Genomic DNA, 27598 nt, shown 5'->3' on the forward strand with positions numbered 1-27598 from the left:
ATGGATTTCTGGGGGGGGGGGATAAAGCCATGATAATACTATATTATATTTACATGGGAGGCGCCGCCGCCGGGCAGCCTCACATGCCGGCCCCGCGGCGGGGGCGGGCCGGGGCGGTGCGGGAGGGCGGCGGCGGCGGCGAGTCCGCGGTCAGCGCTGGGCGCGGAGCCCCGGCCGCTCCGCCCGCTCACGCCTCCATTTCCTGCTCCGCCGGCGGCCGCACCGCGAGTCCCGCGGCAGCACCGCCTACGGCCCGGCCACGCCTCCGGACACACCCATAGCCGCGCCCCGGACACACCCACCGCCTGTCCCCGCCCGGAGTCACGCCCCCCGGGCACACCCACGGCCGCTCTCCCCGGGCCCCGGGTGCGTCCCGAGGGCGCCCCAGAGCGCCCCGTGGCGGCGGGGCCGGGCGCGGTCCCGCGGGTCCCGGGAAGGTGCCGGTGTTGGGGTTCGGGGGCCCCGCGGGGCGGAGCACCGGCCCAGGGCCGGGCACAGCCGCCATAAGCGCTGCCCTGCTCGGCCTCTCCGAGGGGAAGCACCGAGGGCACAGCGCGGGTGGCAGGGAGCGGATCGGGGGTACTCGGTGCCCTGGGGGACACGGCCGTGGGGTGCCCGTGCTGGCATCAGACGGACGAGCGCAGCAACTCGGGCGCCCCTGGGCCATGAGGTGCCCCTGCTCCCGGTGCAATGCCCTCGGGTGGCCCGGCTCAGCCGTGGTGGGCTCCCCGCAGGGGCTGGCGGGGAGCCACGAGCCATCGGAGCAGCCCATGGGGGTGACAGGGATGACTTTTTGTGGGTTCCAGAGGGAAAGCTCGTGGCAGCTGGAGCGTGGATGCACTTCGGACCATGGGGAAGCCATTAGGTTGTGAAAGTAGCTAGGGTGGCGCAGACAGCCCCAGGTACAGCCACACGCCGCAGGGCGGGTGATGGTGCCCACCCCGCGGGCACGGACCCTTCCTGAGCAGCCGCTGTCGCTTCCTGAGCGTGGCTCTGGCACAGCTGCCGTGCAGTATGGATGCAGCTATGAGGACGTGCCCTGCACAGTCTTCTGTCCCCACATTTCAGTCATTTAGGCTTGAACAGACAGCCCATGACAAAATACCACAGTAAGAGCTCATGCAGTGGCACGCGATGAGGCCGTGAGCTGAGGCGGGTGACGTGCCCAGCGTGGCATGAGGGCAGTTTTGTGTGAGGTGGCACTTTCCCTGGTGAGCAGCAGCCAACGCCGCTTTCCTACTGCCGAGGGTGGGGGGAAAGCGAGAAGTTTTGTAGAGCTGCAGCTATTGAAACAGCAGAATGGAGCAGGGATCCCTGCCAAGCACAGGGGTGGAAAAGGAAACTGGAGGATGGGAAGAGGGCAGCCTCGAAGGGCTGGAGAGGAAAAGTAAGAGTGAAAAAGACAATTAGAAATAACATCTCATTTTTGTGCCAGATTTTGTGGGATTTTTTCTCTCAGGCTTTCTGACAACCTGCTGGGAGTCAGGACTGCTAATTCTCTGGAGGCCGAAGCAGAATGTAGTAGCAGTTGGCTGATGGAGTGGTTGAGCAGGGAAGAAAATGAAGACAAGTAAAACTGAAAGTGAGGCATTTGGAAAATAGCCTGGTTTAACCCCATTTTATCTGAAGCCAAACTTGCTGTGGGCTACTAAATAAGTTGCTTTTATGAACAGGACTATACACAAGGCTTTTAAATTAATAATAAATGAAGAATAAAGGAATAAACACTGTATCTGTCCACAACTCTAAGTGAGGCTTGTGGTTTCTTTCGGCAGGGAAGACTGGGAGCACTGGGAAGTGCCGCTCCAGTGAGCAGACACCGGGAGCGCCGGGAGTCCTGGGCCCACGCCAGAGGAGGGCAGTGGATTTCTGCAGGGCACTGGGCTACTCACTGGGGCTGTCATTTTCTCTTTTCTGCTTTTAATTTCGTGGATAATGGTGTTTCTCTCTTTGTAAAACACTCAGCAAAGTGTTTAAGACATTTCAAAAGGGCAACTGTGGCAATAGGAAAAAAATCAGCAGCAACCAATGTTTTTAAATATTACAAAAGAAAAAGTAAACAGCAAAGTGATAACAAATTAATGTATATTTTTATGGTCCTGTATTTGTGGTCTTATGTTCCAGCACAGAGATATTTCCAAAAGGCATGTTTATTTTAAAGCTTTTTTTCAAATTTTCAGCGCATATGTAGATCATATAGCAAAAGCCTTTATGTAAAGAAGCTGACCAAATACTCTTTCTTTTCCAGATGTTGTGAACTCTATTTAGGAAGAAAGTAATTTTGTGAATTTTTTTAAGGTAATTGATTTTGAAATAAATACCTCAGAAAATATTTTCAGGTAGTTCTGACTCAAGTCAAAAGATTTTATTTGTCCACTCCTCTTTATTAACTCAGAAAAAATCCCAACCTGTCATTGAACCATATGAATTTATAAATGTAATCAGGAATGTGCATATGGTAACTTACTCCCTTTTACCACTTACACTCACAACAAAAGAATTCAGCGTTATCAGAGTCTGTTTGAACTGTAAAACAATAAACAAACAGGTGATTGTTTTCTCATGAGCAAAGAGGAAGGTTAGGTTTGTAGGTAAGCTCTTACCTGAAAGAAACCTGCGCTGTTCTTCCTGTGAAAAGGAAGAATGGCGCAGAGAACAAAGTCTGCAGAAAACTCTTTTTTTTTGCCCTGGGATCAACATCTCCAGCATGCCTTTGTGTGCTGCACCCCTCAATCCCACCAGAGTCCACAACAGGCTGGTTACAAACTGCTCAGCAACAGGAGCTGCCTTTATCTGCTGGTGGTCTCTGTTTTAGAGGAGACGGTTCCTTGCTACTCCGGTTTCTTTTTCCCTAGTACATTCAAAAGTGCCCAATTTTGTACTCGACACTTCAAGCTCTACTCTTAATTGAGTGCAAATAATAAAAACTCAAAGGTGAAAAGTGGCTGAGGCACAACATTGGTCTCTTAGCCAACACCTTCTGATATCTGAACTGAAATAGAAGGAAAAATAAGTTTAAATTCAATTACCAGGAAACAATTACATTTAGCCAAAATACTACTTTTTATTTAAAACCTCCAGTATTTTTCAGCTTGAAACACAGTACAGTTTCTGTGAGAGCTCCCTTACCATTCTAGAAAGCCTCTTCCCTATCCTGCCCATCCCCAAACTGTATGTCAATCTTTTTCAGTTTCCAAATGGAATTTTATTTTTTAGAACGGTCAAAACCAGGTTTGGAGCAATGGAACTTTCGTTGTGGAGGCAACCTGAACCCTTCCCGTTTTCAGAAGCTGTTTCCAGCCCAGCGGGAAGAGCAGAGGTGCCCAGGAGGCAGGGAAGAGCGCACACAACCTCCTGTACTTTCCAGTCCCAACATGAAAGTGACTTTCTGTAAACATTGGCAAAGCCACTTCATTGTTTTCTTTCGAACTACTCCTTAAAAGACCCGTTGCTGGAGGCCTTAAATAAAAAAAAGAGGCAGCTGACATCCGCAAAGCCATCCTGTTGCTCTGGCAGGTGTTGGCTGTGCCATGCCCGCTGTCCCGCCGGTCCCAGCACCCCTCGTTCCAGACGAGGCATCTGTCCTTGTGTTCAATGCACAGGGAACGTGTGGCACAGGGCTCCCAACACCGTGCAGTGTGGCTGAGGAGGGATGTGAGGGATGGGGAGAGTTACAGCTTCCTGTGGCAAGGTGACCATTAAATAGGACCCATGCAGCAGCTGCGTTTCCCTGTACCCCAGGAAATCTGCTGGCTGGATACCTGTGTGTTTTGTCTTCTTGAAAGTGGGTCATAAGAGGTCCCTGACTAGTTTGTTCATGAAACAACATGCTGGAGAATCCCATGATTATGGACTCGTTGAGGCTGGAAAAGACCTTTAAGGTGGTCAAGTCCTCATTGGTGAGGCCATTACACAGGGCTGTTATGGCCCAGGGTCACTACTGCAGTCTGTGGGACAGTCCCCAGCCACTCCCGAGTCAGGGTACTACCAAGCCACGGGTCAGTATTTACACCAGTGCAAATGTTCAGGCCATCCCCTGCCAGAGGCAAGGCTGGCTCTAACAGGGCAGCATCGTTGGCAGCATCGTTAACAGAGCAGGAAACCGGTTTCTCTGTCAGCTGAGCTCTGCCTCGGGAGAACAGGATACATTGCAGGACACCTCTGACAGCTCTTGTGATTCCTGCCACAAACACATCACTCGGCCATGGGTTTGCTCTGTGCTGCCTTTCTGATCCTTGGCACTTTGTACACCTGCATCAAAGATCTTTATCTTTCAGCAAACAAGCCTGCAGCGAGGGAATAAATTCCTGACTATGACCTTTGGGTGCTCTGAGTTTTTTTTCACCTACAAACAAAACAGGTTTGGGTGGTTTTTTACCCCAAAATAACCCTTATCTCTATTGCTTTATTAGACCCTTGTGTGCCCACTGGAAGCACTGCAATAATTCCCAGACATTGCCGGGAAGTTCGGGTGTCTGTTTTCCCCGAGAGTGTGCGTGTATGTCACATAGCCTAGGAGATGAGTGCGTGTCTGTGGATCTTCTCCCTTGCAATAACTGGGAGCTGCTTATCCCAGCTGGGAGACCACCCCGGTGAAACCGGAGCTGTTCGTGCCCGGCTCTCCCCTGCGGGGCATCAGCAGCTCTTGGCAGCTGCCACCCAGGTGTCACCCAGGTGCCACCCAGCCCTCACGTGTGGCCATGGTGCCGGCACTGAGCTCCTCAGCAGAGGCAGAGGCAGGTCTGCCGTCGGCTGCCAGCCCTGGCCCTGCGGATGAGAGTGAGGAACGGGGCCAGATAGTCACTCTCACTTATAAAAGTTTATAAAAATGGTTAATAAATTTCCATCAACCTGTCATGGAGAACACACCCGGCAGAAAAAAAAAATCGATTTGGTTCGGTATCTATTGCTTTTTTCGCTGGCCCATTATTGGCTCAGAAGTCAGGGAGAGCTCCTCCCCCCAACGGGACTGTCCTGGTCACATGTCAGCTCCGGAGCCACAGCGCTCCACCTTTCTGCCCGGAAAATGAGAAGTTTCGCATTCCTGCCGGCCTGACGTGTGACTCCGGAGCCAGAGTGCCCTGCCAGCCGAGCGGGTGTCCCGCAGCAGCGGGGCGGGGCGGCGGGACGCGCTCAGGGCGCGGCGTGGCCGGAGCTCCCCCGTGCCGAGTGTGACAAGTGTCCTTTGCTGCGCACGAGAAGGGAATTCCTGCCCGTGTGCAGGCTTGTGACGGGAAACGTGCCCAGCGCGCTCACAGTGGTTCTGCACCTTGAGCTGCACAAACAGCCCAGTGCCACCACCGTGCGTCCCCAAAACCAGCTGGAGGATGGATCCGCGGAGCTGCACAGGCACCGCTGGGCCCCCGGCCCAGCATGTGCCTGACCCAGGGCAGGGGGAGCAAAAGAGACTCGGTTTTGCCAACACGGTTTGTGTTTCTAACCTGACAGATGGGATTTTTCTGTTGAGTGAGGCTCATCTTACACTGCGATGGCGACAACAGGGCACTGCAGGTGGGATTTCTGTTGTGCAGCAGAAGCACTGCGAAACCTCCGCCCCCCGTTAGTGTGAAGGAGCAGTTTCAGGGGCCGAGGTGGGGGCAGCAGCTGGGAGCACTGAATGGCGAAGGGACAGGGGCCATCGTCTCTCCACGTGGGAAGCAGCCGGGCGAGGGACACCAGGGCCGTTCCCGTGAGCAGGCTGCTGCTGCGACAGGAGCCAGGTGCCTTGGCAGCCTGTCCTGCTGCCTCGGCAGTCTGTCCAGTGGCACGTCTGCAGCTGCCAAGGGCGGGGCACAGGGTCCTGCCCTCCGTGGGGTGCCATGGGTGTCGCTGGAGCAGGATCAGGTAAGGGAGCAAAAAACGGAACATGGACATCCCTGTGACTTGCAGGGATGCACCCAGGAGAGCCGAGGGAGCTGGCTGATGGCACTGCCGGGCTGCTCCCTGCTGGCTTGGAAGTGTCGTGGCAACTGGGGGAGGTTCTAGGCAGAGCAGCTGATAAACCACAGGGTCTTCTGCCATCCAGGGGCACAGGCTGGAGAAAGGGGCTGATGGGAGCCTCATGGGGATCAGCAAAGGGAAATTCAGAGTCCTGCACCTAGGGAGGAACAATTCCAAGCACCAGTATGAGCTGGAGGCCAGCCAGGTGTAAAGGAACTTTCCAGAACAGGACCTGGGGGACAAGTAGTTGACCCTGAGCCAGCAATATGATTTTGTGGCAGAGCGAGCCACCAACACCTTGGGCTGGATTAGCCAGGGCATCACCAAGGGGCTGAGGAGGTGATCCCTCCCCTCTGCTCAACACCAGTGAGACGTGGCACTGGTGGAGTGCTGAATGGTGGAGACGGACCACTGGGAGTGCTGGGTCTGGTTCTGAGTGACCCTGTGGAAGACAGGGACTTGCTGGAGAGAGCCCAGCAAAGGGCACTAAGATGGTGAAGGGACTGGAGCATCTGAAATAGGGGGGGAGGCGGAGGGAGCTGAGGCTGTTCCACCTGGAGAGGAGGTGGCTCAGGGGTGATCTAATCATTGTGTACGAGTATCTGAGGGGAGGAGTAATGACAAGAGAGCCAGGATTGTCTCAGTGGTGCCCAGTGACAGGACAAACAGCAAAGGCAAAGGAAGAAATACAGAGAGTTCTGGTTAAACATAAGAAATACTAATTTTGCTGTGAGGGTGACTGAGCACTGGAATAGGTTGCTGTAACCAACCTTGAAGATATTCATAATTCAGCTGGACATGCTCTTAACAGGGAGTTATCCTCACCTGTCCTGGGACACTCTGGAACCAAAGAAAGAGCTGGATTCCAAGCTCTCCAGCAGCCTCCACCCCCATCAACCCCTGCTTTTCAACAAGGGTCCTGTGCTGTGCAAAGTGTGAAAACTCTCCCCTCATGTGCTTTGTCCCAAGGTTTTTAATGACCTGCCTTCCCTACCTGGGCAGAGACCAAGGCATTGAGATGGGAATGTTTTCTAAAAGATCACTGCAGCCTTCAGAGGCAAGCAGAAATCTGATTTTTATTGCTATGGGGAACTTCTGGCAGATGAAAAAGATTTATCAGGTAGAGCCTATTGAGTCAGTGACTACTGCCAACAACTGAAAATGAGACGGTTGAATTACTGATTTATAGCACTAATATTTCTTAATATTTTACTTTCATTTATGCAGCTAGTGGAGTTTGAGGAGGGAGAGGTATTTGACACAGTCACAAGGCCTGGGCTTCAGCAGCATAGTCAGTGGTACAGCCCAGAGTCCTGCTGGCAGATTTTCTTTTTGTACGCAACCACCAAATTAGACTAAAGCCTGCCAAAAGCTGTCATCTAAAGATGAAAAACCTCTGTAAATACAATTTCTCCAATAGCAATGCTGCTGAGCTGCTGTAGCAGAGCACGGACAGCGTTACAGAGCACTGCCTGCCACCTTCTGTACTCATGATGGCTTAACTGCCACTTCCATTGTAAATCCTATTTGTTAAGGATTTATAAATTGGCTGCATTCATTTGCTTGTCTGAAAGTTGGCACACAGCTCTCTCTCATGGTGTTTTTACCACATTTTGCTTTATTACTTGCTTTTTTTTGTCCCCTTCCTTGGCTCAGAAGCAGCCTGACTCTAACCATTAAATCCTCCTAAGGTGCTACTCAAATACCTTAATGAACAAGGAAATGAGGGTAAGTCTCACCTGTGACATTAGATGTATGTTTTGAAGAGTAACACCCCATTCCTGCTGCAGGAGGTGTGGGGAAGCCTGGGCAGGGCTGTGGCACCTGCTGAGCTCCAGGTGAATGGAGCACATGTGTGGGTGCAGGGCATCTGCTGGCACTGACTCTTGCCCTGGTGCAATCCCCACATTCACCAGGTGAGAAGAGGCTCCTGGGGCTGGTGGTGGAGAAGACCGAGCAGCCTGCAGGGTACTGGCAGGCAGACCCTAAACTGTGTGTGGGAGAGGCTGGCAGGGTCCAGAACCTGCCTTTCCTGCCAAGATGTTTCCTTGCTGGTCATCTGGCTGAACACCTGGCTGGGGTACCTGAGCACATCACAAGGTGCCTCCACCTCTGTGGTTTTGCTTATTTTTGGTGATTGTGGTGGGGAGGCTGAGCTGACACAGTGAGCTCTCAGTCAACTGAGATTAAAATTACCAACCTAACCCCTGAGTGTGATGGGCCCAGCTGTGAGGGTGCTGTAAAGCACTCTGTGATGACTTTTGTGTCACCCAGTCTCAGCTGCTTGTTAAATGCCACTTGCTCTTCCAGCAGCCCAGGTAATCACCTGCCAGGTGTTGCTGTAGACACACACAGCTCATGACCACAACTCCAGCTGTGCCCAGCACTGCTGTGCTGGGTTAGGCAGAAGCAGAAAAGGCTTTATCAACACTGGGGAGTTGGTGCTTTGACACTGGCAATGGTATTTGCCTTCCTAGAGCTCTTAGTCATGCTCAAACGTTGCATGTAACTATGCTCATTAGGGAGATGACAGACATACAGGGGGAGGGAGAGAGAATTGTTCTGATATTAGTGACCTAAACAAGCAGTTACAGCATACGATATATGTCTGTATATTGGTGCAGCCAGCAGCAGAGCCTTCAGAGACAGACCCTGCCAGTGGAGCCACCTGCCCATGCTCCTTCAGTGTTTTCTGTGGGCTGAAAGTGGCTGTAAGGCTCTGAGATCTTGCTGCTAATACAGAGATGTGCAGAGTAAAAACATCTGAAGCTGTGTCAGCATTTGTACTGTGATGGATGCTGACCCTCTTCTGCTGACCTAGGAACTTGGTGCCACAGAGGTGGAGAAGTGAGTTTGGTTCCAGAGGAGTAGCAGGTTTCAAATGCAGTGAGTAAGGTTTAAACTAAGCAATCCTTGTAAATAAGGAACTTTTATGCTGCAGGCTGTACTTGAAGAGGCTGGGAAAGAACTTTTATTGGCATAAAAGTCTGGAGGCAGCTCAGAGGCAGAGACGTTCTGGTACCCCTTCATTACACCTGCCTTAGTTTGTAAGGTAAAATCTCCCCTTTGAACAGAGTCACAGTTCAAGCAAAGGTCACCTGAGTCTATGACTGACCTTCACGTGGGGTTCTCATGCAAGATCACCAGATGAACATAGGACAGTACAATTCAGTGACTGAAACTTTACCTTTGGAGTTTCCTAGGGCTGTACCCTCAAGGCTGTGTGTTGAACATATTCCCAGGTCTGATCATTACTGAGTGCTTATTTGAGAACTGTTGTGAGACTGTTGTCAAAGGGGTCAACCTTACAGAAATTCCAGCACAAAGCAGTTAATGCAAATCATTCAGTGCCATTGTATCCCAATGTGGTTTTCTTGGATTCCTAAACAGGAAATGACTGACAAACATGAAGAGCATTGAAAGGCAGTGTTATAGTCATGTGTGGGGGAAGTGAGGGATATCTGGCTCTTCTGTTCTTACAGCAGTGATGAGCCTGGACTACATGAAGGTCAGAGGCTTGGCTTACAGAGGTAGAATGGTGTTGGCACAGTCATTTCTATCAGGAAACTTCTGAGAGGCTGCATTTCCCAAGGGATGGGAGGTGAAAACTGGAAGTACCAGAGCCAGGCTCCCATGCTGGTTTCAGTCTGGCTCTGTGCACTCTGAGAGCCCAGTGTGTGCTGTTGTGTCAGCCACTGCACTATAGGTAGCAAAAAAAAAAAAAAAAAAAGACCTAAATGCTTCCTTCTCTTTACTTATTCCCAAAAGAATACTGTGGATCCACTGTCTGGCCCAGCTTTAGGAAGAATGTCTGTGTGTGCCTTAATCTGGGAGGCACCAACACTCTAAGGAAGGCTGTCAGGGCACTGCTGGGGACTGGTGTGGGCAAGGCAGTGCCAGGAAGCAAAGGCTGGTGCCTCTGGGTGTCTTGTGGGCAGAACTGCCATCATGTGGCCAAAGTGCCACGGGTGCCATGCCGAGAGGCAAAACACCTGTGGTGGTGAGGAGCGGGGTGTGCTGAGACACGTGCCTACCCCCACAGCCGGTCTACTCTCTGAGCTAAGTCAGGAAACAATACAAGGGGTTTTTTTCCAAGCTGAAGTGCAAAGTTATAAATACTAAATTCCTTCAGTTACAGCAATCCAATAGGAAAAAAGGAAATGTACTCTAATGCTGATTCTCCATCTGGTTTTAGTGTCAAACAGAAGCCTGTTCTTGGATTCTTGCTCTCCCTGCAAACAACTCAGCTTGCACTCGAGCGAGTTGGGAGAGCAAACCCGTGTTCGTGGTGCTTAGGCTGGCCTGAGCTCGTGCTCTGTGCCTTCCCACTGCCAGGAGTGCTTCCCAGGCCAGGTCCTTTGATGGGTGCCCCTGCTCTGTCCCAGTCATGGTGCTACAGGGACACAGACACAATGTCACTGTAAAAGCCACCACTTAACTACTCCCTCGTATGAAGAATCCAGTTCACGTCTCCTTGGCAGTGCTTTAGGTTAAGCATCTATTCCATACAGAAAAGTGTAGCAAGGAAGAGAGAGGAAAAGCAAGAGCTTTGAGAGGAACGGGAGATACCAGTTTGAGGCAGGTGAGGAAAAGGAAGGTTGTAGAAAGAAAGAGGGAGAAACAGATGTCTCAAGAAATTGGAAACCCAGATGGGACCACAAGAGAGCTGGCCATGGCCACACCAGTCCAGTTACCTCCCTCATTTGTTAAGTGAAAACCCCTTTAGGATGGGCTCTACCAGTCAGCTGTTTTTTCCAGACATGAGAGAATTTTGCTGTTTTGTCATAATTACAAAAAATACAGCAGTTCCTCCAATCTCTTTGGTGCACCACACAAGGTTCTCTAAGTCACTAGATACAGTGCAGTTTACTTGCCAAAAGGACAGGCTGGGTAGTCCATGTACTGTATGGGACACAAGGCAAGTGAAGCAGCAGAGCTGAGGGGCAGAGCTGGGAGTGACCTTGGTCAGCTCCAGCAGGATGGGAAGCAGGGCCTCAGAGCTCAAGTATTTTGCTGGGGCTTCCCACAGGACCTGTACTAAGCTGCACACAGGTTTTGGAAACTACAGCTAGCCCTGGATTGATGATCTCTGGTGAGAATTTAGCAGCACCTCCCAAAACTGTGTTTAGGAACATCCTGATGGTGTATGTTAGTTGCAAAGGAGATGAGTAGGGAGTGCATCCCCTGAAATTTGTTACATCTCCTCTGATAGCCATTAATATTCAAAGGATGCTTCCCTTTTAGCTTAACTGAGTTCCCTTTTGAAGTAGCAGAATCTCCAGTTCTGAAGAGTTTCAGCTTTAGGAGAATGGTAACAGAATGAAGGACACTGGGGACTATGCAACAGGTTCTCATTTCAACCCTCTCAAATTGCAAGAAAAATTCTATCCCAAAAAATGAACTAAGCAGTTTACCAGGTAATCCAGACAAACTGCAGTAATGTAAAGTGTCTCCACCTTGTGATTTCATGTTTTATGCCTCCATTAAAAAAACACTTCCTTAAGAGATTTCACTTGTAAAGAACAGACTAATGTAACAGCACTCCAAGCCCTTCAGCAAAGAAAACACCTGCCTTGATGGACAATCAGGACTTAAATCAGAAAATGCAGCCAGACTTCATCTTCAGAGGATGAGTAACAGGGCTGGGGTTGCCCATGGGGTGAACATGTAGGTGTAACCCCTGGTCAGAGCAGTGTGGCTCTTGTTTGCACAGAAAAAATTGAATGTGCTTTCTGAGTGTTGCACCACACAGGCACTGAACTGTTCGGCTTTAAAAATGCACTGGAGTGAATTTATGCCCATAATCAACTCGAGCATCTCTGTTGGTATCATGAATCATTAAAAACCTCATTTGCAACCCCAAAAGCAAAACTGTTCTCAAAATTAAGTAGAGCTCCCCAGCTACATACTTAAATGAGATTAAAGCGGCAGGGCTCTGGGTGATGGATGGCTCCCTTTTATCATCACCAGGAGTGACTGTTTGCTTAGAAGAGGGTCTTTGATCTTACCTCCCATTTTTAAATGTGGTAGAAATAAGCAATCTCCCAAAGAAGACAGATTTCATGGAGACTTCCTGGCTCACAGCACAGTCTTGCATGTACCATTTAATATTATGTTACTACTCTTTCAAACTGTTTAGAGGTTACTTCAGTGCAATTAAACTAATTCCAGAATTGAAACACAGCAGTTTGAGGGTTGCTAGTCATGAGGTACAGAGAGAGAGTTTTTAAAGCATTTACCAATTTTCTCCTGTGTCCTAAGGAGATTTTTGGGTGATGTGTGTGAAGGACTTTGCTTGCCTAGAGATCAAAGGACCAGCCGCCTGCAGGATCCATGGAACCACAAGAAGTCATTTCCACATATAAAATGCTGTGTGCATTAGATGACAGCCAGACATGAATCACTTTTACAAGATTTTGCAATGGAAGACAACTAATTCACAGGAGTTTTAGAGACTTTATTTATGTATAAACAATTTAAACACTTTGCCATAAATTATCTTTGCCTGTCTCTAGTCTTTGCTTAGCAGCAAATTAAAATTAATATAAAAACTCAATGAACAATTCATACATGTATATTACAAAAAAGTTCTTGTACCAAAGTTCTTATTAGACTTTTTTTTTTTCTTTTTTTTTTGTTTTTTTTGTGGTGACCGTAATGTGATTGTCTCAGTTTCTTGACCAAACAAACACACTAATAATTTTTAAATCTGAAACAGTGATTGTGCCTTCTGGCTGATGTATGTACAGGGTGATCTGACGTGGTGCCCATTTGCAATAGTGTAACACAATGCCCACAGCTCTACTGGAACTGATACCAACAAACTACTGAATCTAAACAGACTACACCCTGTAACTGTGTTATACTGTCCACAATGGAAATCTTCAAAGACAAACAGAGTATGAAATTTATCTGTAGTGATTTATAGCCACCATTTTGAATGTAACTTTACACTCTGCCCTCTTTGAATAAGTTAAGCTTCAAGCCAGACAAGTGGAGGGTCAGAGTGCAAGTGTGGTTTTGTTACTTTTAAATATATTTTCCTTTGCTATTTCCAGTGCGCTCTCACTTGCATTTCATTTGTCCTCCAGTTGCTACACACAAATCACCCCAAAGTCATGTTTTAAATGCACCTGTATTTTGCTTTAAATGAAAACCTCTTGGATATTTATCAAACAAGCAGTCTGAATCATCTGTGTTTCATCAGCTGGTTAGTGAAAGTGGCCCACTTGGATTTCTTAGTTTGCTCACGTGTGAATGGAGTGAGGTAATACAATACGAGGCCTTCTTTTTGTTTTTCTTTAGACCCAGAACAAGTGGGTAATATTTCAGGGGTACTTTTTAATTTGTACGGTTAAGAGTTTTCAGTCTGGCTTTAGTCCACTTCAGGATGTGGTTTTTAATCACTTGAACAGTAGCATTTAACTCAAAAAATATGAGCTTTTTTGCCACTTCCTATCCCAGAGTAGCTCAGCCTAGTGCCCCATTTAGGTCTTCATCTCCTTAGGAGAGGAGATAACAGTTATGACTACTGATTCATCCAGCAAAGGATGACAGCAGGTTAATTTGTTACCTCTTTCCCATTTCATTCTGTCTTAAAAACTGGATGTTGCTGCTACTGTCTGCTAGCTCTGGGTACTGCTCCACAGGCAGGACATAATATCCCTCGTAACCTTGAACCCTTCCCGTGTTCAGGAGCTGCTGCCTCTCTCCGTCTGTCCATACGCGGCTGCCCTCTCGTCCGTCCCGCGCCTTCTGCTGCTCCTTGGCCCAGGCCGAGGCCAGGGCTCGCTGCCGAGCCTGGTCTAACACTCTGGCCTTCTCCTCGTCCAGCGTGTCGGCGGTCAGTCCGTAGCGGATGTTGATCAGCAGGGTGGAATGCTGAAACTCAACATTCGTAAACCTTCGAGTCCTCCCGCTGACGAGCAGCGTGGGCTGGGAGACGGTGACGTTGATGCCGCTGTCCAGGACCTTCCTCCCGCTGGTCATGGCCAGGGTGACGAGGTCGCTGTCGGCCGAGCCGACCTTCACGAAGTAGTGGGTGTCCTTGCCCTCGATGCTGTAGTGCATCTTCTCCAGGTAGTGAGCGCCGTTCAGGACAGAGGCGATTTTCCTGCTGTCGTCTGTGGCTATGCTGGAAACGCCAGTGGTTACACGGCCTTCCTTCACGGCAAACATGATTCCTTTCCCCACGATGGGAGTGCTTGTGGCGAACCAGTGACCTGCTTTTTCTCTAATTTTGGCATGTAATCTTTTAGATATGACCTGTCCCTCCAGAGCCATGAAAGCCTGGTTGTGTCGTTCTGTTGTCTGCTGCACTCCTGTAATTAGCTGGGGAGAGCAAAACAAAACAAAACAAAACACCAAAGAAGATGCAGGTCTGAACAATACTCATTTCAGAGACAAATAATGATCTTTGCTTTGCTTTTTTAAAGGAAAGACATGCAGAGATAAGTTCTATACTTCAAAAGACCACCCTCAGTTATCCATCCATCCATCCATCCATCCATCCATCCATCCATCTATCTCTTGTTCAGAATCAGGTAAATACTCATTCAGCAAATTATTCTGTCATCTGTAAGACCAAATAAAATATTTCTCATCACCCTCTGTAGCATATATGCACCACACTTTGCAATTTTGGCCAATCATATAATGCCCAGTACAAGAATAAGAAAGACCCAAGTCTAGCACAATTTTAATCAGAGCTGAAAGCAAATAGAATTAATGTATTAAAAGGTGGCATTTAATTTGTGGACACTTTTCCCCAGAGATTTCAACCAGTATATATAAGTAAAATGCTTATGAATGTAAATTTTTTTTGAAAATAGATGAAATTTGGGCCCAAAAGCGCCAAAGCTTCTTGAAGAGGGGGTTTGGACTCTCAAATGACTTAGAAGCCTGAGGAGGTGGTATGCCCAGGTTTATATGATAATTTCCATTGTATTACCACAAAAATGAAGTAAGTCTAGCAAAGAGTAGGTTTGGAATTGGCCTAGTACTCTTCTAAAGTTCATTAATGGATTGGAATTTATTATAAAAGTTAAACCCATATACTATTGTGCACCCTTAACCTGAAAAGTAACTACAAATGCCGTAACTGAAGTTAAACGGAGTAGCAAATCAAAACCTCTAACTAGAAAAATGACAAAAAATGGTAAGAAAACCTCTTACAGGATGAGAAGTAGAACCCTTTTTTACCAGTAAAACAAGTACCAACCTAAGCTTATTGCAACACATTATTAGGATGGTTTTACCAGAGGTACAAGAGATGATAAATCACCCTGACAAAGTCTCCCTTTGTCATTGCTAATCAAGTTAATCAAGTTACAACTTGTTAATCAAGGAATAACTCAATAAAAGACAAACTAATGATACTGTAATTATGATAACAACGAAGGCTGGCAAGAAAGGCATATGTTCATTAGTATAAAATCTAGCTATACCCACTTCACTTTACACTGAATTAAATGCTTGGCCTTCTGTGTAACTACAGAAGAGCCAGGAATTCTATCCATAGAGTGGGGCAGATTTATCCAAAAAAGTAACTTAATAGTTCTGCCTACCTGTCCATTTTCACACGCTTGACTCTCAGACAGCTCGTATGGTGGTGACACAAAGTACATTTTTGCTCTGGGGAAACCAGGAATGATGTTGCTAAGCTGAAATCCAAACATCACCAACCAGCTCTTGACATCTAAAAATCAAAAGAAAGCAGCCAAGTGAGAAACACACATGTGTAACAAATAGAGGAAATAAATTAGGAAATCCATCTTTGACATCCTTAATTTAAAGTAGCAACTGAAGTCACAATTAATATTATAGTGTGGAACTTTACAGAACTGTAGAAATCCACCATGAACAGGCACAGGAAATACTGGGTTGAATTTACCCTAAATAATTCATCAGGGATATACCAGCTCTTTCATTCTTTTCCATGAGAGCACATGAATTATCCAAACATTTTACAGTATGCAGTACTTGTTCCATCTCTGACACCTTCTGATGCGGCTACTATATGTAACCTATAAACTGTATTGTATAATGATGTTTTATTAGGTTAACACTCTAAAAACATCTGCAAAGTCCTTTGGGGAAAGTCATGGCTTCTCTTCTATGTCCTACTTCTATCAGCAGTCATCGGGTCTCAGGAGGCTCCATTAAAAGCAGTGAGAAGCTAGACTTGTAAATCAGATGTCTAAATTTAGGCACCAAGAGTATCCTCCCCATCCCTCCAGGGAAAATAGGAGCTGTGTGGGAGGGTTACAGCTCAGCTCTGAGGTGAGCCTCGGCAAGTTGCAGATGTGGGTTCAACTGGGAAAACTCTGCCCTCAGATCTAGCTGAAAAAGTTAAGTAACTAAGTTAGTAACAGTAATTCTCACTCAGCAGGTATTAAGAACTAATGATGTATTTTAGCTATCCAAATGACGCTTTTAACAAAAAAGAAAAGAGTCTATGACCCCATTTTACATTCCAGTTTCCTGAATTCATGAGCACTTTTTCTTAAAAACCTCTCCTGTCTTTCCCAGTGGCCATCTCTTCTCGCTGGCCTACACTGGCTCCTGATGCTGCTATTGCCACTTCTGTGAGCTGAGCTGTTGCAAAGCCTGTTTTCCCCCCAAATCCTTTTTTTCTTAGCCATTCTTATTCTAAAATAAGTAGTAAAATACTCTGCCTCTACAAAGGTAACTGTATCCACCTCCCATCACACGGTGCTGACTGTATTTTTCCTGAACCTTTGGACAGCACAGGCTTACTGCTCCTTATAAGGCTTCAATCTAATTTATGGTAAGATGGCATCTCCTGAACAATTCACTAGGCCGCTCTAATTCCACAGAAACCAGAGGAGGACCTATATACAAAACAGTTACTGTTTTGCAGAGCTAATGTGCTTTGCAGCACTGCAATTGCTACAGAAATTTGTTTTCAGCAAAACCTGTAAATAAAGCAGTGTCAGGGTTAACAGTAAGAATGGATGGGGGGGAGGGTTTTTGGTGGGTTTTTTTTGTTCTTTGTTTTCTTTTTAAACTATGACAACAAACGTGCCACCATAATCACTTCTTGTCGAAGATAATCTGTTTGGTCCTACAGCAACAAATATCTGCACCACCGATGAAGTATTTTTACAGACTACAAGGTGTGTGTTGTTCCTAAATGCAATTTATCTTATTAGATTTCATCTAGTGGATGGATAAATTAAATAAATACAATTTCACAATGTAGCAAAATACAATAAGATGATATTGAAAATCAAAATCAAAGGGTGGTGGATGAAAATAGGACTTTTGTTGAATTTAGGAAAACAGAATTTGATCCCAAGGTAATTTTAGTCACCAGTATTTTCACACTATCAGATACAAATTGCATTATCTCCTAACTGCAAAGTAGCTCCACTAGAACCTGTGGTGTGTTACACCTACTATTAGGTTGCAATGTACTAATGAAACTTGCTATGATTTCCTTTGAAGAAGATGCACACTTTTCTTGAAATTCAAATCACTGCTAAAATTAAGATCATTCCTTTTTAAAAATGGTATCACTACTCTAATTATTGTATACTGCATATTCTATTCTGAAAAAAAGCTTTTCCTGAAGACATATTAATTACCTCTCCTTTTAGAAACTGCCAGCAGTTAGTTCAAGTACTGTGTGATGTTACTAAGTGAAAAATTATTCCTAATTCAGAAAGGGTTACAAGTTTTACCCAATTCTAACATGTGTGATCAAAATTACTTTTGTTTCTCGGCTCTGCACGATCCATAACATTTATTAGTCTTTCAGGATGAAATAATCTTTAAAAACATCAAGGATTTAATTTTAAAGACTGAAGACTGTTTGCATATTAAAAGTTAAATGGAAAAAAGAGGTTTAATTAAATCCATTATTGGTGCTAATTCATAATGTGCCCATGGGCTCAGTCAGTAGTTCATTTTGAAAGTAGCCCTGAAAGAAGCGGATCGGAGCAGTTCTGGTTTGTGATTCTGAACCAACCTGCCAGTGATTTCTATACATGACTTCACTTTTCTCAATACAGAATTAGAATGAACACATCTTTATACAGTACTAATTCAATACGAAGAGCACTATGGCTGTGCTGAAATTTTATATTCAGGAAAACTTATTTTTATTTTTTTCCCCTCCATAATTCATCATAGCTTCTCACTTAGAGTCCTTCGTTCAGGGAAGGGCAGTATCAAGGAATCAGAAATATCCAGTCCTTTTCATAGCACAAGAAAGGAAAATGACTCAAACGTGATGGGCGGATTGAGCAAAGGGCTAGTAAGGAGAAGCTGGATTTCTTTTCCCAATCAGCTTCTAAGCTGTAGTGCTATGTATGAATCAATGTGAAGAAGTCTCACCTGTTACATAATTCTTTAGATCCAGCTCATTGCTGAGAGGGTTGTTACTCTTGAACATGTACAGATTGAAAGGAGCAGGTTCCTTGCCAATATTTTTCCACATGGTGTAATCAGGAGATGTCCAGCGCCCAGCCAGTACATCATAGTCCCTTTGGGTAAAGTGCACAAGTTTGGTTAAAGGATCGTACAGCCCTCCGTGGAACCCAATGACCAGCTGGAAATCTGGATTAGAGTCGTAATAGATCTCCCCATAGGCCGTGTACTGGAGCTGTTTGATCATGAGGCCATTGATGCTGAACACGGCTAATGGAGTGCCTGTGTTATCAGAGGCCACATAATACTCTTCCCCACTGCTGCTCTCCATTGCAAAGAGGTGGCCTTGCAGATCGTAGTACAAAGAGGTAATTTCAGAGTTGGAATGGTTGTAGACATGAGTTACCCTTGTTGGGTTGTGAAGATCAGCATAGAAGTACTGTAGATGATGCCCCAGGTTGGTCTTGCAGGAAGCCCTTCGGCCCAGTCCATCGTAGCGGTACTGAACACTCCACCCGTTTGCTTTGTTGTAAGCTCTTGTCAGGAGCCCTTTGGAGTTGTACTCAAACACATCCGCTCCCCGCTGCCACAGGAACCCGTCGTCATCGATCTTGTACGGGATGTCCCCCAGGCGCGTGATCCTGTCCCTGAGGTCATAGCGCAGCGGCATCAGTCGGACGCTGTTTCCAGGATTCAGGAGGTGGAGGTTCCCGTTCAGGTCGTAGCTGTAGCGCCAGGTGGGCCTGTCATTGACTGCCACGCTCTGCAGTTGCCCGTCTCCATCATAGTCATAGGTGTACTTGGTCGTGTTGGCGTAGGGGCCGAGTTTGAGCTCCCTTTTGGTGACCCTTCCCATGCTGTCATACTGCACAGTCATCCAGTACATCAGGGACCGGAACATTTCGTACTGCACTTCTTTAATGCGCCCGTGGGTGTCAAAGTGCTTGCTCAGCGTCATAACTGCTGTAGTGATAATTTGGTTTATATCATAATAAATAACTCCAAATTTGCCAAAATGCTCTACTTTGCCAGAAATCTCATCGTAACGGTAAAGGTCAACTGGAAGAGGCGTCTCACTTATGATGGGTTTGATGCTTGCAATTCGGAAGCTGTTGTCGTGATATGTGTAATCAAACCTTGCATTGACCATTCCTTCTTCAGAGAACCTATAGATTTGTTTGTCAACAAGAGGACCAATTTTCCGATAGCGAATTGTACAAGAAAATCCTCCACTTTGCAAATTCACCATTTTTAGGACACCTGTAGTTTCGTCATATCCAAAAGTAACCGCCGTGCTGTCATAAACAATTTCAGACAGCTTGGATAGCTTTCCATACTTGTAGAAGACTTGTCGGCCAGTACCTAAAAACGATGTTTTCAGAATCCTCCCGTCATCGCTGTAATCAAAAATGACGGAGGCGTTGCTTTCGGGGGGGTTATAGATATTCCTGATGTAGCCGACGGAGGTGTGAGTGGACATGCTGTGCCGAGCCACGCTGGGCATGGTGACGGCGTGCAGGCGGTCCGAGGAGTCGTACTCGAAGATGTACTGTCGCTGACTCTGCAGCAGCAGCACCATCGACTGCAGGGAAAACAACAACAAACACTTACCAGCTATCAGCATGTGGCCTGAGAGAGGGCACTGAAGAAAAGTTTACTGGAGAGGCACTAATGTTAAATGAGCGCAGAGAGAATCACATAGACTAGTCAGAGGCACAGAGCTGCTCAGGAATATTGTCACATTGCCAGATGAGAGGATCTGCTCCTTGGAAATCAATATGCTGACGCTCCAGAGAAAGTGTAGGTTAGCAACCTGTGAGCTGTCCTCCCTGTAGGAGGACTTTTTTTTTTTTTTCCCTGGGGAATGCAGAGGAGCTAGATAAATGACTTATCTTTCTGCCAGCAGTTGTAATTCACAACTGTTACTGTGAAGTATGTGAGAAACTAAGCAGAGAACATCAGCTCTGGTTTACTTAGAACAACAAGAAAGGAAAAGAAAAACAATATGTGGCTTTGCTTTATTTAAAACACTTTTATGACTGAAGTGTGCTAATTAGGCTAAGTAAAAATGCACTACCATACTTTCATTTAATAAACAATTAGAGATGAATTTCCTGTTTCTACATGAACCTTTTGTCAGGTTTAGTCATGCATTTTTGGGCTTAATTAAGCCCATTTCACTGTGTTAATTTTTTGCCATTCTATGGCAGGAAAATATTAAAAGACAGAAACCATGAACAAAGTATCTCCCATTAAGAATTAGTCATATGCAGTTGACTAATTGAAAAATAAGTAATTTTGGGACCAGGTACAAAGGGATTGTTAACAGCTGGGATACATCAATTTTTAGCTACTTTGTGTGTGTGTGTTACGTGTTATGAAGCCGGATAGAACTTTGTGTCCTCATAGCTCGTGTCAGGAGGTGACACACCAGCACCTACGTTTTCCAGGTAGGTGTAGCTCCACACTTTGCCGTCGGCGAACATGCGCGACACGATCCTGCCCTGCTTATCGATATCCGTCCTCTCGCTCATGGCCCCGCGCTGCAGCCCCGCCAGGCGCCCGTTGAAGAAATAGGACACGTTGACAGCAGCCAGGCCACTGCTGGGCAGCCACAGGAAGGGCCGGCCCAGCTGGTCGTAAATGATGCGCAGCGTGAATTTCCGGTGGTCGTCGTAGATCTTCTCCGTGCGGATGTTGCGGTCGTAGTCGATGGACAGCAAGTTCCTGCCGTGCACCTGCGGAAGGAAAGGAGGCTGCACTCAGTGCGTGGTGGGCACGCCGTCCCTCTGGATTTACAGGGGGAAAACAGGATGCACAACAGGGAAATCCTTTGGGAAAAGTGTAGGATTCCTGTTCACTGGCTTTTGCTTTCTACTTAGTAGTGCATTCAAATTTTTTTGAGTTTCTACTGGGGTATTTCCCATCTCCTGCAACGTGGGAGATGATATCCTACAGAGAAAGGCTTCTCTTATGGACAGAACAGACAGACACTGTGCACACCTTGGTCTTAAAGTGCAGAGAAACAAATTATTCTGCATGGAATATTTTTCTACTTATTCTGTTTTACTTTTCTACTATTTTTCTTTTGGTTTTGTATTTCTGCTATCAAATTTCTTTCCCCTTTTCCCCTACAATCACTTTAAGAACAACAGAAGAAATTTTTGTGCCTTCATTGAGGTTTATCCACTTGGCTTCTGTAATTGCAACACCCTGCTTAGAATTTGTTCATTTACTATTTTCTTTGTTTACTTTCCAAATATTCAACAGATTCTTCACGTGGGATGGGCTTAAAAATACTGATCATACAGGTTGGGAAAGATGGACTTCAAGTGTTGAAAGCAAAGGTGCTAAACAATTAGGTTAAGTATTTTTCTTCACCCCCAACTCCTCTTTTTTTTAAATTTTCATTCAAAGTACAGCAAGAAGTGTTTCAGTGCTAGATTTTTTTTTTTTTTTAATAAAAGAGCAAAACAGAGGCAAAGGAGAATAAGAATGCCAAATGAGGAGGCTCCTAGTGAGAGTTCTATAATGAGAGATACATAAATATATTCACTGGGGGGTAAGCCAAAGAATTCAGGCTAATGCTGTAATCTGATAAAGCTTCTTAAGTAATTTAATTGTAGGTGCATCATTAAGAAAGTAGAAGTTTTTAAATTAGATATAATTTCAGTGCAATGACTGCTTAAACAGTATTCATCAGTTTCTGGGAATTTGTTCTTTAGCTTATATTTTCCAGTGGCTTTGATTAAGCAACGTTTCCTCTTATCCAAAATTAAACTGTACATCAAAAAATATGTAAATTAACCCTGAGCCTTTCTTGAGGACATAAAAGTTATTCTGAGATATATTCACTAGCAGGGGTAAACCCAATTCCCACCACAACCAACTCAGTAGAAATTCAGTTATACAGACACATTTGAAATTAATACAATTTTGTGTTTGTAAAGAAATAATTATTTCAAATTATCGCTCATTATCCTAATTTTTTCCATTAATGAAATTAATCTCTTTAACAGTTTGCATTTCCTCAGTGGGCAATTACTAGGAAAAAAAGCTCTTTTCTGTGGGTTTTCCCTAAGGTTATCCCAGCAACAACTTGCCCTGTGATTCACAGAAAAGATAGAGTATTTTTTTTAAAACACCTTGTGGCAAAACAAGTCATATTCTGCTCTCCCCTTGTAATGAAAACAAAGCCAGGGAAGCCAAACTTAACATCAGTAGTTTCTCAACTGATTGCTCTTGTTTTGAAGGATCAACCCTGATGGCAGAGACATAAAATAAACCCTTTTCATCAGCAGAAGAGAGCTTTCACTTCTCAAAAACATTTAGCTATAGAATTAAAGGGTTAGTGTATGCCTGAAATAGTCCAAGTTCTTAAGGTTGAGCAGATTTTCTAAAAAGAGAAAAAAAATGTCTTTCAGATAGATTATGAACTGAATTTTAGCTTCGGGGGCTTCACTTGTTTTGGTTTTTTGTAACTTCTGAAGCTTCATAAATCAGCCAGGATTTCTGGGGTTCATTCCCTCCATTACAGTAACTGCAGTAGTAATTTGCATGAAGGAAAGTCTGACTCCAGGTAGCCTCTCTTTTCTCAAAAACATAATAATAGTTATTTGGTTTTGCCGTAGAAAACAAAATTAGTTTTAAAAATAGGGTTTTAAAAATGATTACACAGACAAGAGCTGTGCAGACACGCAAACATCACTTGGAGATGCACACACGAGTATCACCTGCTTGGATAATTCAGTAACTTCATTTGCATTTGTAAAATAAGTAAAACCAGAGACTGTAATTGCAGTATCGTATTAATTATAGAAACCCAAACAGGCTGACAAATTCCCACCCTTCCTGGGAACACTAATAGCAGTCACAAGTATCAGGACTGCAGATTACCCAACAAGCCCTTTCTCTTTTGTTCACTACCCACGTGCACATCTGGTTTTCCCTCGGCTGATGCTGAAGAGGCTGTAGGGACGAGCCCTTTGTGCCTTGGAAAGGTCTGGCCACAGAAATCGCTTACATGATGCTGCACCATAATAAAAACTCTTCAGACAGGAATCTTATCAAGACTTTATCTGAAACTGCTGCAAGACACTGAACGTGTGCTGCATCAATCAGCAGCAGACAGTGAGTGGGGTAAGATAAAGGTGCAGTTCCTTTCTCAGGTTCATGAAATGTGCCCAGGCAGGTGTGAAGAGACCGACACGTCCTGCTGGGATGTGCCTAAAGCACGGATGGGCAGAGCCTGGGCTCAGGCAGCACCACTGCCTGAGGACTCAGAATCATCCAATACTTTGGGTTGGATGGGACCTTCAAAGATCAGCCAGTACAACCCCTCTGCACTGAGCAGGGACATCTTCAACTGGAACAGGCTGTGCAGAGCCCTGCCAACCTGACCTTCAGTGCTTCCAGGAATGGGGCATCTACCACTGCTCTGGGCAACCTGTGCCAGTGCCTCACCACCCTCAGCAGAAATTTCTTCTGTATACCTAGTTTAAATCTACCCTCTCTTAGTTTAAAGCTGCCACAGCTTGTCCTATCACAATAGACCCTAAAAACGTCTGTCCCCATCTTTTTTATAAGCCCCCTTTCACTACTGAAGCACAGGGGCATGGGCTCCAGCAAACACTCCTCAGAGTACTGCGAGGTGAAGTACTCAGCTAAGAGGTGAATCACACAGAATGCCCACCCCTCCAGGCACACTGGATCTGAACTGGGGCTCCAGGAGATGGCCCTGGTGCTCTGTCAGCTCTGCAGCAGTGCCCTGCTCTGTGTCACTGTGTGCCACAGCTGCCCCTGCTTGCCACCTGCTCCCCACAATGTTCCAACACACTTGCTCTGCTTCATTCACTGAACAATTTATAAAGATGAATTAGAATAAATGAGATGCAAATAAATTCTATGCTTTCTCCCTCGTTTTCAAATTTCATTTTTAGTCCACTCAACTTGTGATAATCTCATAGTGATTTTCATTTAAAAGAGCTAAATGGGTATGTGATTATTGTTACAGGAACTAACACCAGACAATTAAATGTTGAGGTGTTGCTAGATAAAACATTGTTTTGATTTCCATAAACATGATGCAAGAAAACCTATCTCAGGCAAGGCTTCAGCACTAAGATGTGTTTAACTTCAGCTAATTACCACAAGTACCTCTATTAGATTTTTCGTATTGAGAGTTCGGATTACTGCAATTTCATTTCAGCATCCTATTTATTTTTATTTTGAACACATAGTCAAAACGCAGAGCTGATCTATTTTCCACTTCTAATCAACTGCTGCAGGTCAACACATCAAAAATCAATTACACAGCCATGAAATTTAGTCATTACGGATTAGCTGTTAGTCTCATTCAATTTTTTTGTCTAACCTTCCCCCTCTCCCCAAGAAGTACATTCTGAGCATTTGTGAGAATAAAGAAAGACTTGTTAACTCAGCCCTGGAAATTAGATGTTAAGCAATAGGAAAATATAAAAGTTTACAACCAAGTAATTATGGGGTTTTTTCTAAGTCATTACATAATTGTTTACATATATTGTATTTGCTATATGATCTTGAACACACTAAACTGTATCTTACGTTCAGTGATGTTGAAAGAATTGCTAAAAGAATGAGGACTTGGTCAGTACTACACTTGTTTTCTGCCCAGTATCTTAAAGCCCTTCCAAAACTGCACATACTGAAGTAGCCCAGTCAAAAAAAATCAGTGAAAATCAGGCCAGCAAAGCACAGAATGGGATTAATCCAGATGCAGCAGATCTTTAATTTGGCAGGTGATGGATTACATGACCTGACTGTCTTCCTTATCCTGTGCTTATGATTTTGTAATTATGGCAATTATTTTCCCATCGTGACATTTGGGAAAGGGAATAAACACAACATGCCTGTCTCAGTGAGTCTGTAGGGGGATTTTACAGCAGCAGCTCAAGCTGTAGTTGTGTTTGCTCCCCAGCACCAGCCGGGATAAGTCTGCCCTGGCAGTTTTACAAGTGCTGAGTGCTCAGATTCCCACCCCCTTGAGAGGCAGAGTGTTCTGCAGGAACAGGGCAATCAAGGGGGAGGCTCTAGAATACATCTTTTGAGGAGTGGCTGAGGGAGCTGGGGGTGTTCAATCTGGAGAAAAGTTGGTTCGGGGAGACCTAATTGCTCTCTACAGGTCCCTGAAAGGCAGTAGCAGGCTGGGGGGCGATCTCTTCTGCCATATCTCAGATGAAAGGACAAGAGGAAATGGCCTTAAATTGCACCAGGGGAGGTCCAGATTAGATACGTGAAAACGTTTTTTTACTGGAAGAGTGTTCAGGCATTGGAATAAGTTGCCCAGGGAGGTGGTGGAGTCACCATCTCTGGATGTGTTCAAGAAGCACCTGGATATGGCATTTGGGGATACAGTTTAGGGCAATTATGGTGGGGCTGGGTTAATGGCTGGACTCAAGGATCTTGAAGGTCTCTTCCAACACTGATGATTCTGTGAATCTGTAATATCCTAGGTATATTTACCAATCTCTTTTGGAATACTTTTAGTAACAAAGCTCTATAGCTCATGGCAGTAGATGATCCCGTGCAGCCAACTGAGCTCTCCAACAGTGTCACACCAAAGACAATCCCAGAGTTGTACATTTTTAACAAATAATGTCCATCAAAATGAAAAAATTAATTTTCTGCCCGAAAAGGAAAAGGTGATTATTGTAACAACAGGTTCTACTTACCCTGAGCTTTCTTCCAAACACTGTCACTTTGCCTTTAATCTGCTCCTTCCTCAGGCGCCATTCAATTGAGTTTAAACCATTTTCCATGGGTAGAGAAATATTACATCGTCCTATGGTGGGAGTCACAGTCCCAGCCAGGACATGAGGTTCGCTGTGAAAGCTAATGCTCATGCCATTGGCATACATCACTCTCAAAGTACCATTATTACAGAGCTGGTAGCTGTTCCTCACTTGATCTACAGCAATAATGAAAAGAAAATAATTTAGCTACTCCAGTCATAAAGAAAACATATAGCTTAATTTGATTGGTTTTTTATTGCACTCCTGTTGATGTTAAATGAAGTCAGCCTGCAATTACCATTTACGTGGTACTATGGTGGAAATTACAGATGTTACTGATTCATGTAAAAAAAAGTAGTGTAGCAGTGAGCCTGCAGAGAGATACTGTGTTTATTTCATTATGTTTTCCCTTCAGTCTTAATTGTGAATCAAAATGCACAGTGATATGTGTTGAACCACGTAATTTATTTCTGATATGAACAAAAACTCCTGAAAACTGAACTGCTGGATAAACAACAAAGCATTAAACTCCAGGACAAAAAGAAAAAGAAGAAGATTGCTGGACTCTTTGTAAGTAGGAAGAAGTAAGTGCCTCTTCTTTTTGTTTCCCTCTGTTTAAAAACTGTCTCCAAGCAGAGGCTTTGTACAGAATTACAGTGTGGCTTTAAATCCTCAAGGTGTGAGGCTCCAGCAGTGCAAGCTGGCAGCCACAGTGGTTCCCTCTCCTGCCTCCTTGCCTCCCCACCAGAACCACACTGGCCTGATGTGCACACCCAGCCTCTGGCAGAGAAGAGTTACAGAAACAATCCCGTGCTCCTCTGGCCAAGCAGTTCTCCAGCTGTTGGACACAGCCAAGTCCACTCTCAGCCAGGATGGAGCGCCACAGTGTGCAGCTGTCAGCAACACATCAATATTTGCCTGACAGAAGGACAGCACCTACGTAATTAATCATCTGGTATAAGAGAAATTAAGTCTTTGTAACCAGACCTGTCACAGTAGAATAGTCTATAAATGTTGACATTTATGTCAGGAGGAGACTATTGTTTGATGATGATATTCTCATTCCAGTGACATTTTATCTTAATTAAAAAGCTCCATCACTCACCAAATTCCTTTCACTCTGTCTTTGATAACTGACTTCACTCCATCAGATACAATGCCTGGGTGGTGCTGGAAAGCTCTACACAAACTCTGAACCTCTGTTGCTGCTGCCTCCTGCCATGCTCAGGCTGTAACACTGTTCTTGGAAGGGCCATCTCTGGCACCACACCATCCACTGCCCTGATTGTTCTACACTCTGATTAATGGCAATGTAAAAATTTGGAAGATTTCTTCTACTAGAAGGTTTCCTGAGCCTCTCCAGAAGGATTTCCCCCCCAGGCAGCCATATCCAGCAGTCAGGTTGCATCTCTGTGGCACTGAAGTCAGGACCAATTTTGCACGAAAGTACAGAGAAATATGCCAGTGGGTGAGGTGACCCTGACCCAAGAGGCAGT

General features: G+C 45.4%; 1 protein-coding gene across 15 annotated transcripts in view; it reads right to left on the minus strand.

Annotated features, from left to right (window-relative positions):
* Positions 1-12376: 12376 nt before the first annotated feature.
* TENM2 (teneurin transmembrane protein 2) overlaps positions 12377-27598 on the minus strand; it is a 655728-nt gene continuing 640506 nt past the window's right edge. For all 15 annotated transcript variants that reach the window (XM_042025410.1, XM_042025408.1, XM_042025406.1 and 12 more), the window contains 5 exons: positions 26043-26278; positions 20775-21071; positions 18301-19915; positions 15507-15637; positions 12377-14271 (listed from right to left, as the gene is read on the minus strand). In XM_042025410.1, the coding sequence (XP_041881344.1) occupies positions 13510-14271; positions 15507-15637; positions 18301-19915; positions 20775-21071; positions 26043-26278 (3041 nt within the window). In that variant the 3' untranslated portion in view covers positions 12377-13509. The remainder of the gene's footprint in view (positions 14272-15506; positions 15638-18300; positions 19916-20774; positions 21072-26042; positions 26279-27598) is intronic.

This window comes from Corvus kubaryi, unplaced genomic scaffold (assembly GCF_017639235.1).
Source record: "Corvus kubaryi isolate FWS band 111438036 unplaced genomic scaffold, C.kubaryi_AGA036_p1.0 37270, whole genome shotgun sequence".
Taxonomy (NCBI): Eukaryota; Metazoa; Chordata; class Aves; order Passeriformes; family Corvidae; genus Corvus; species Corvus kubaryi.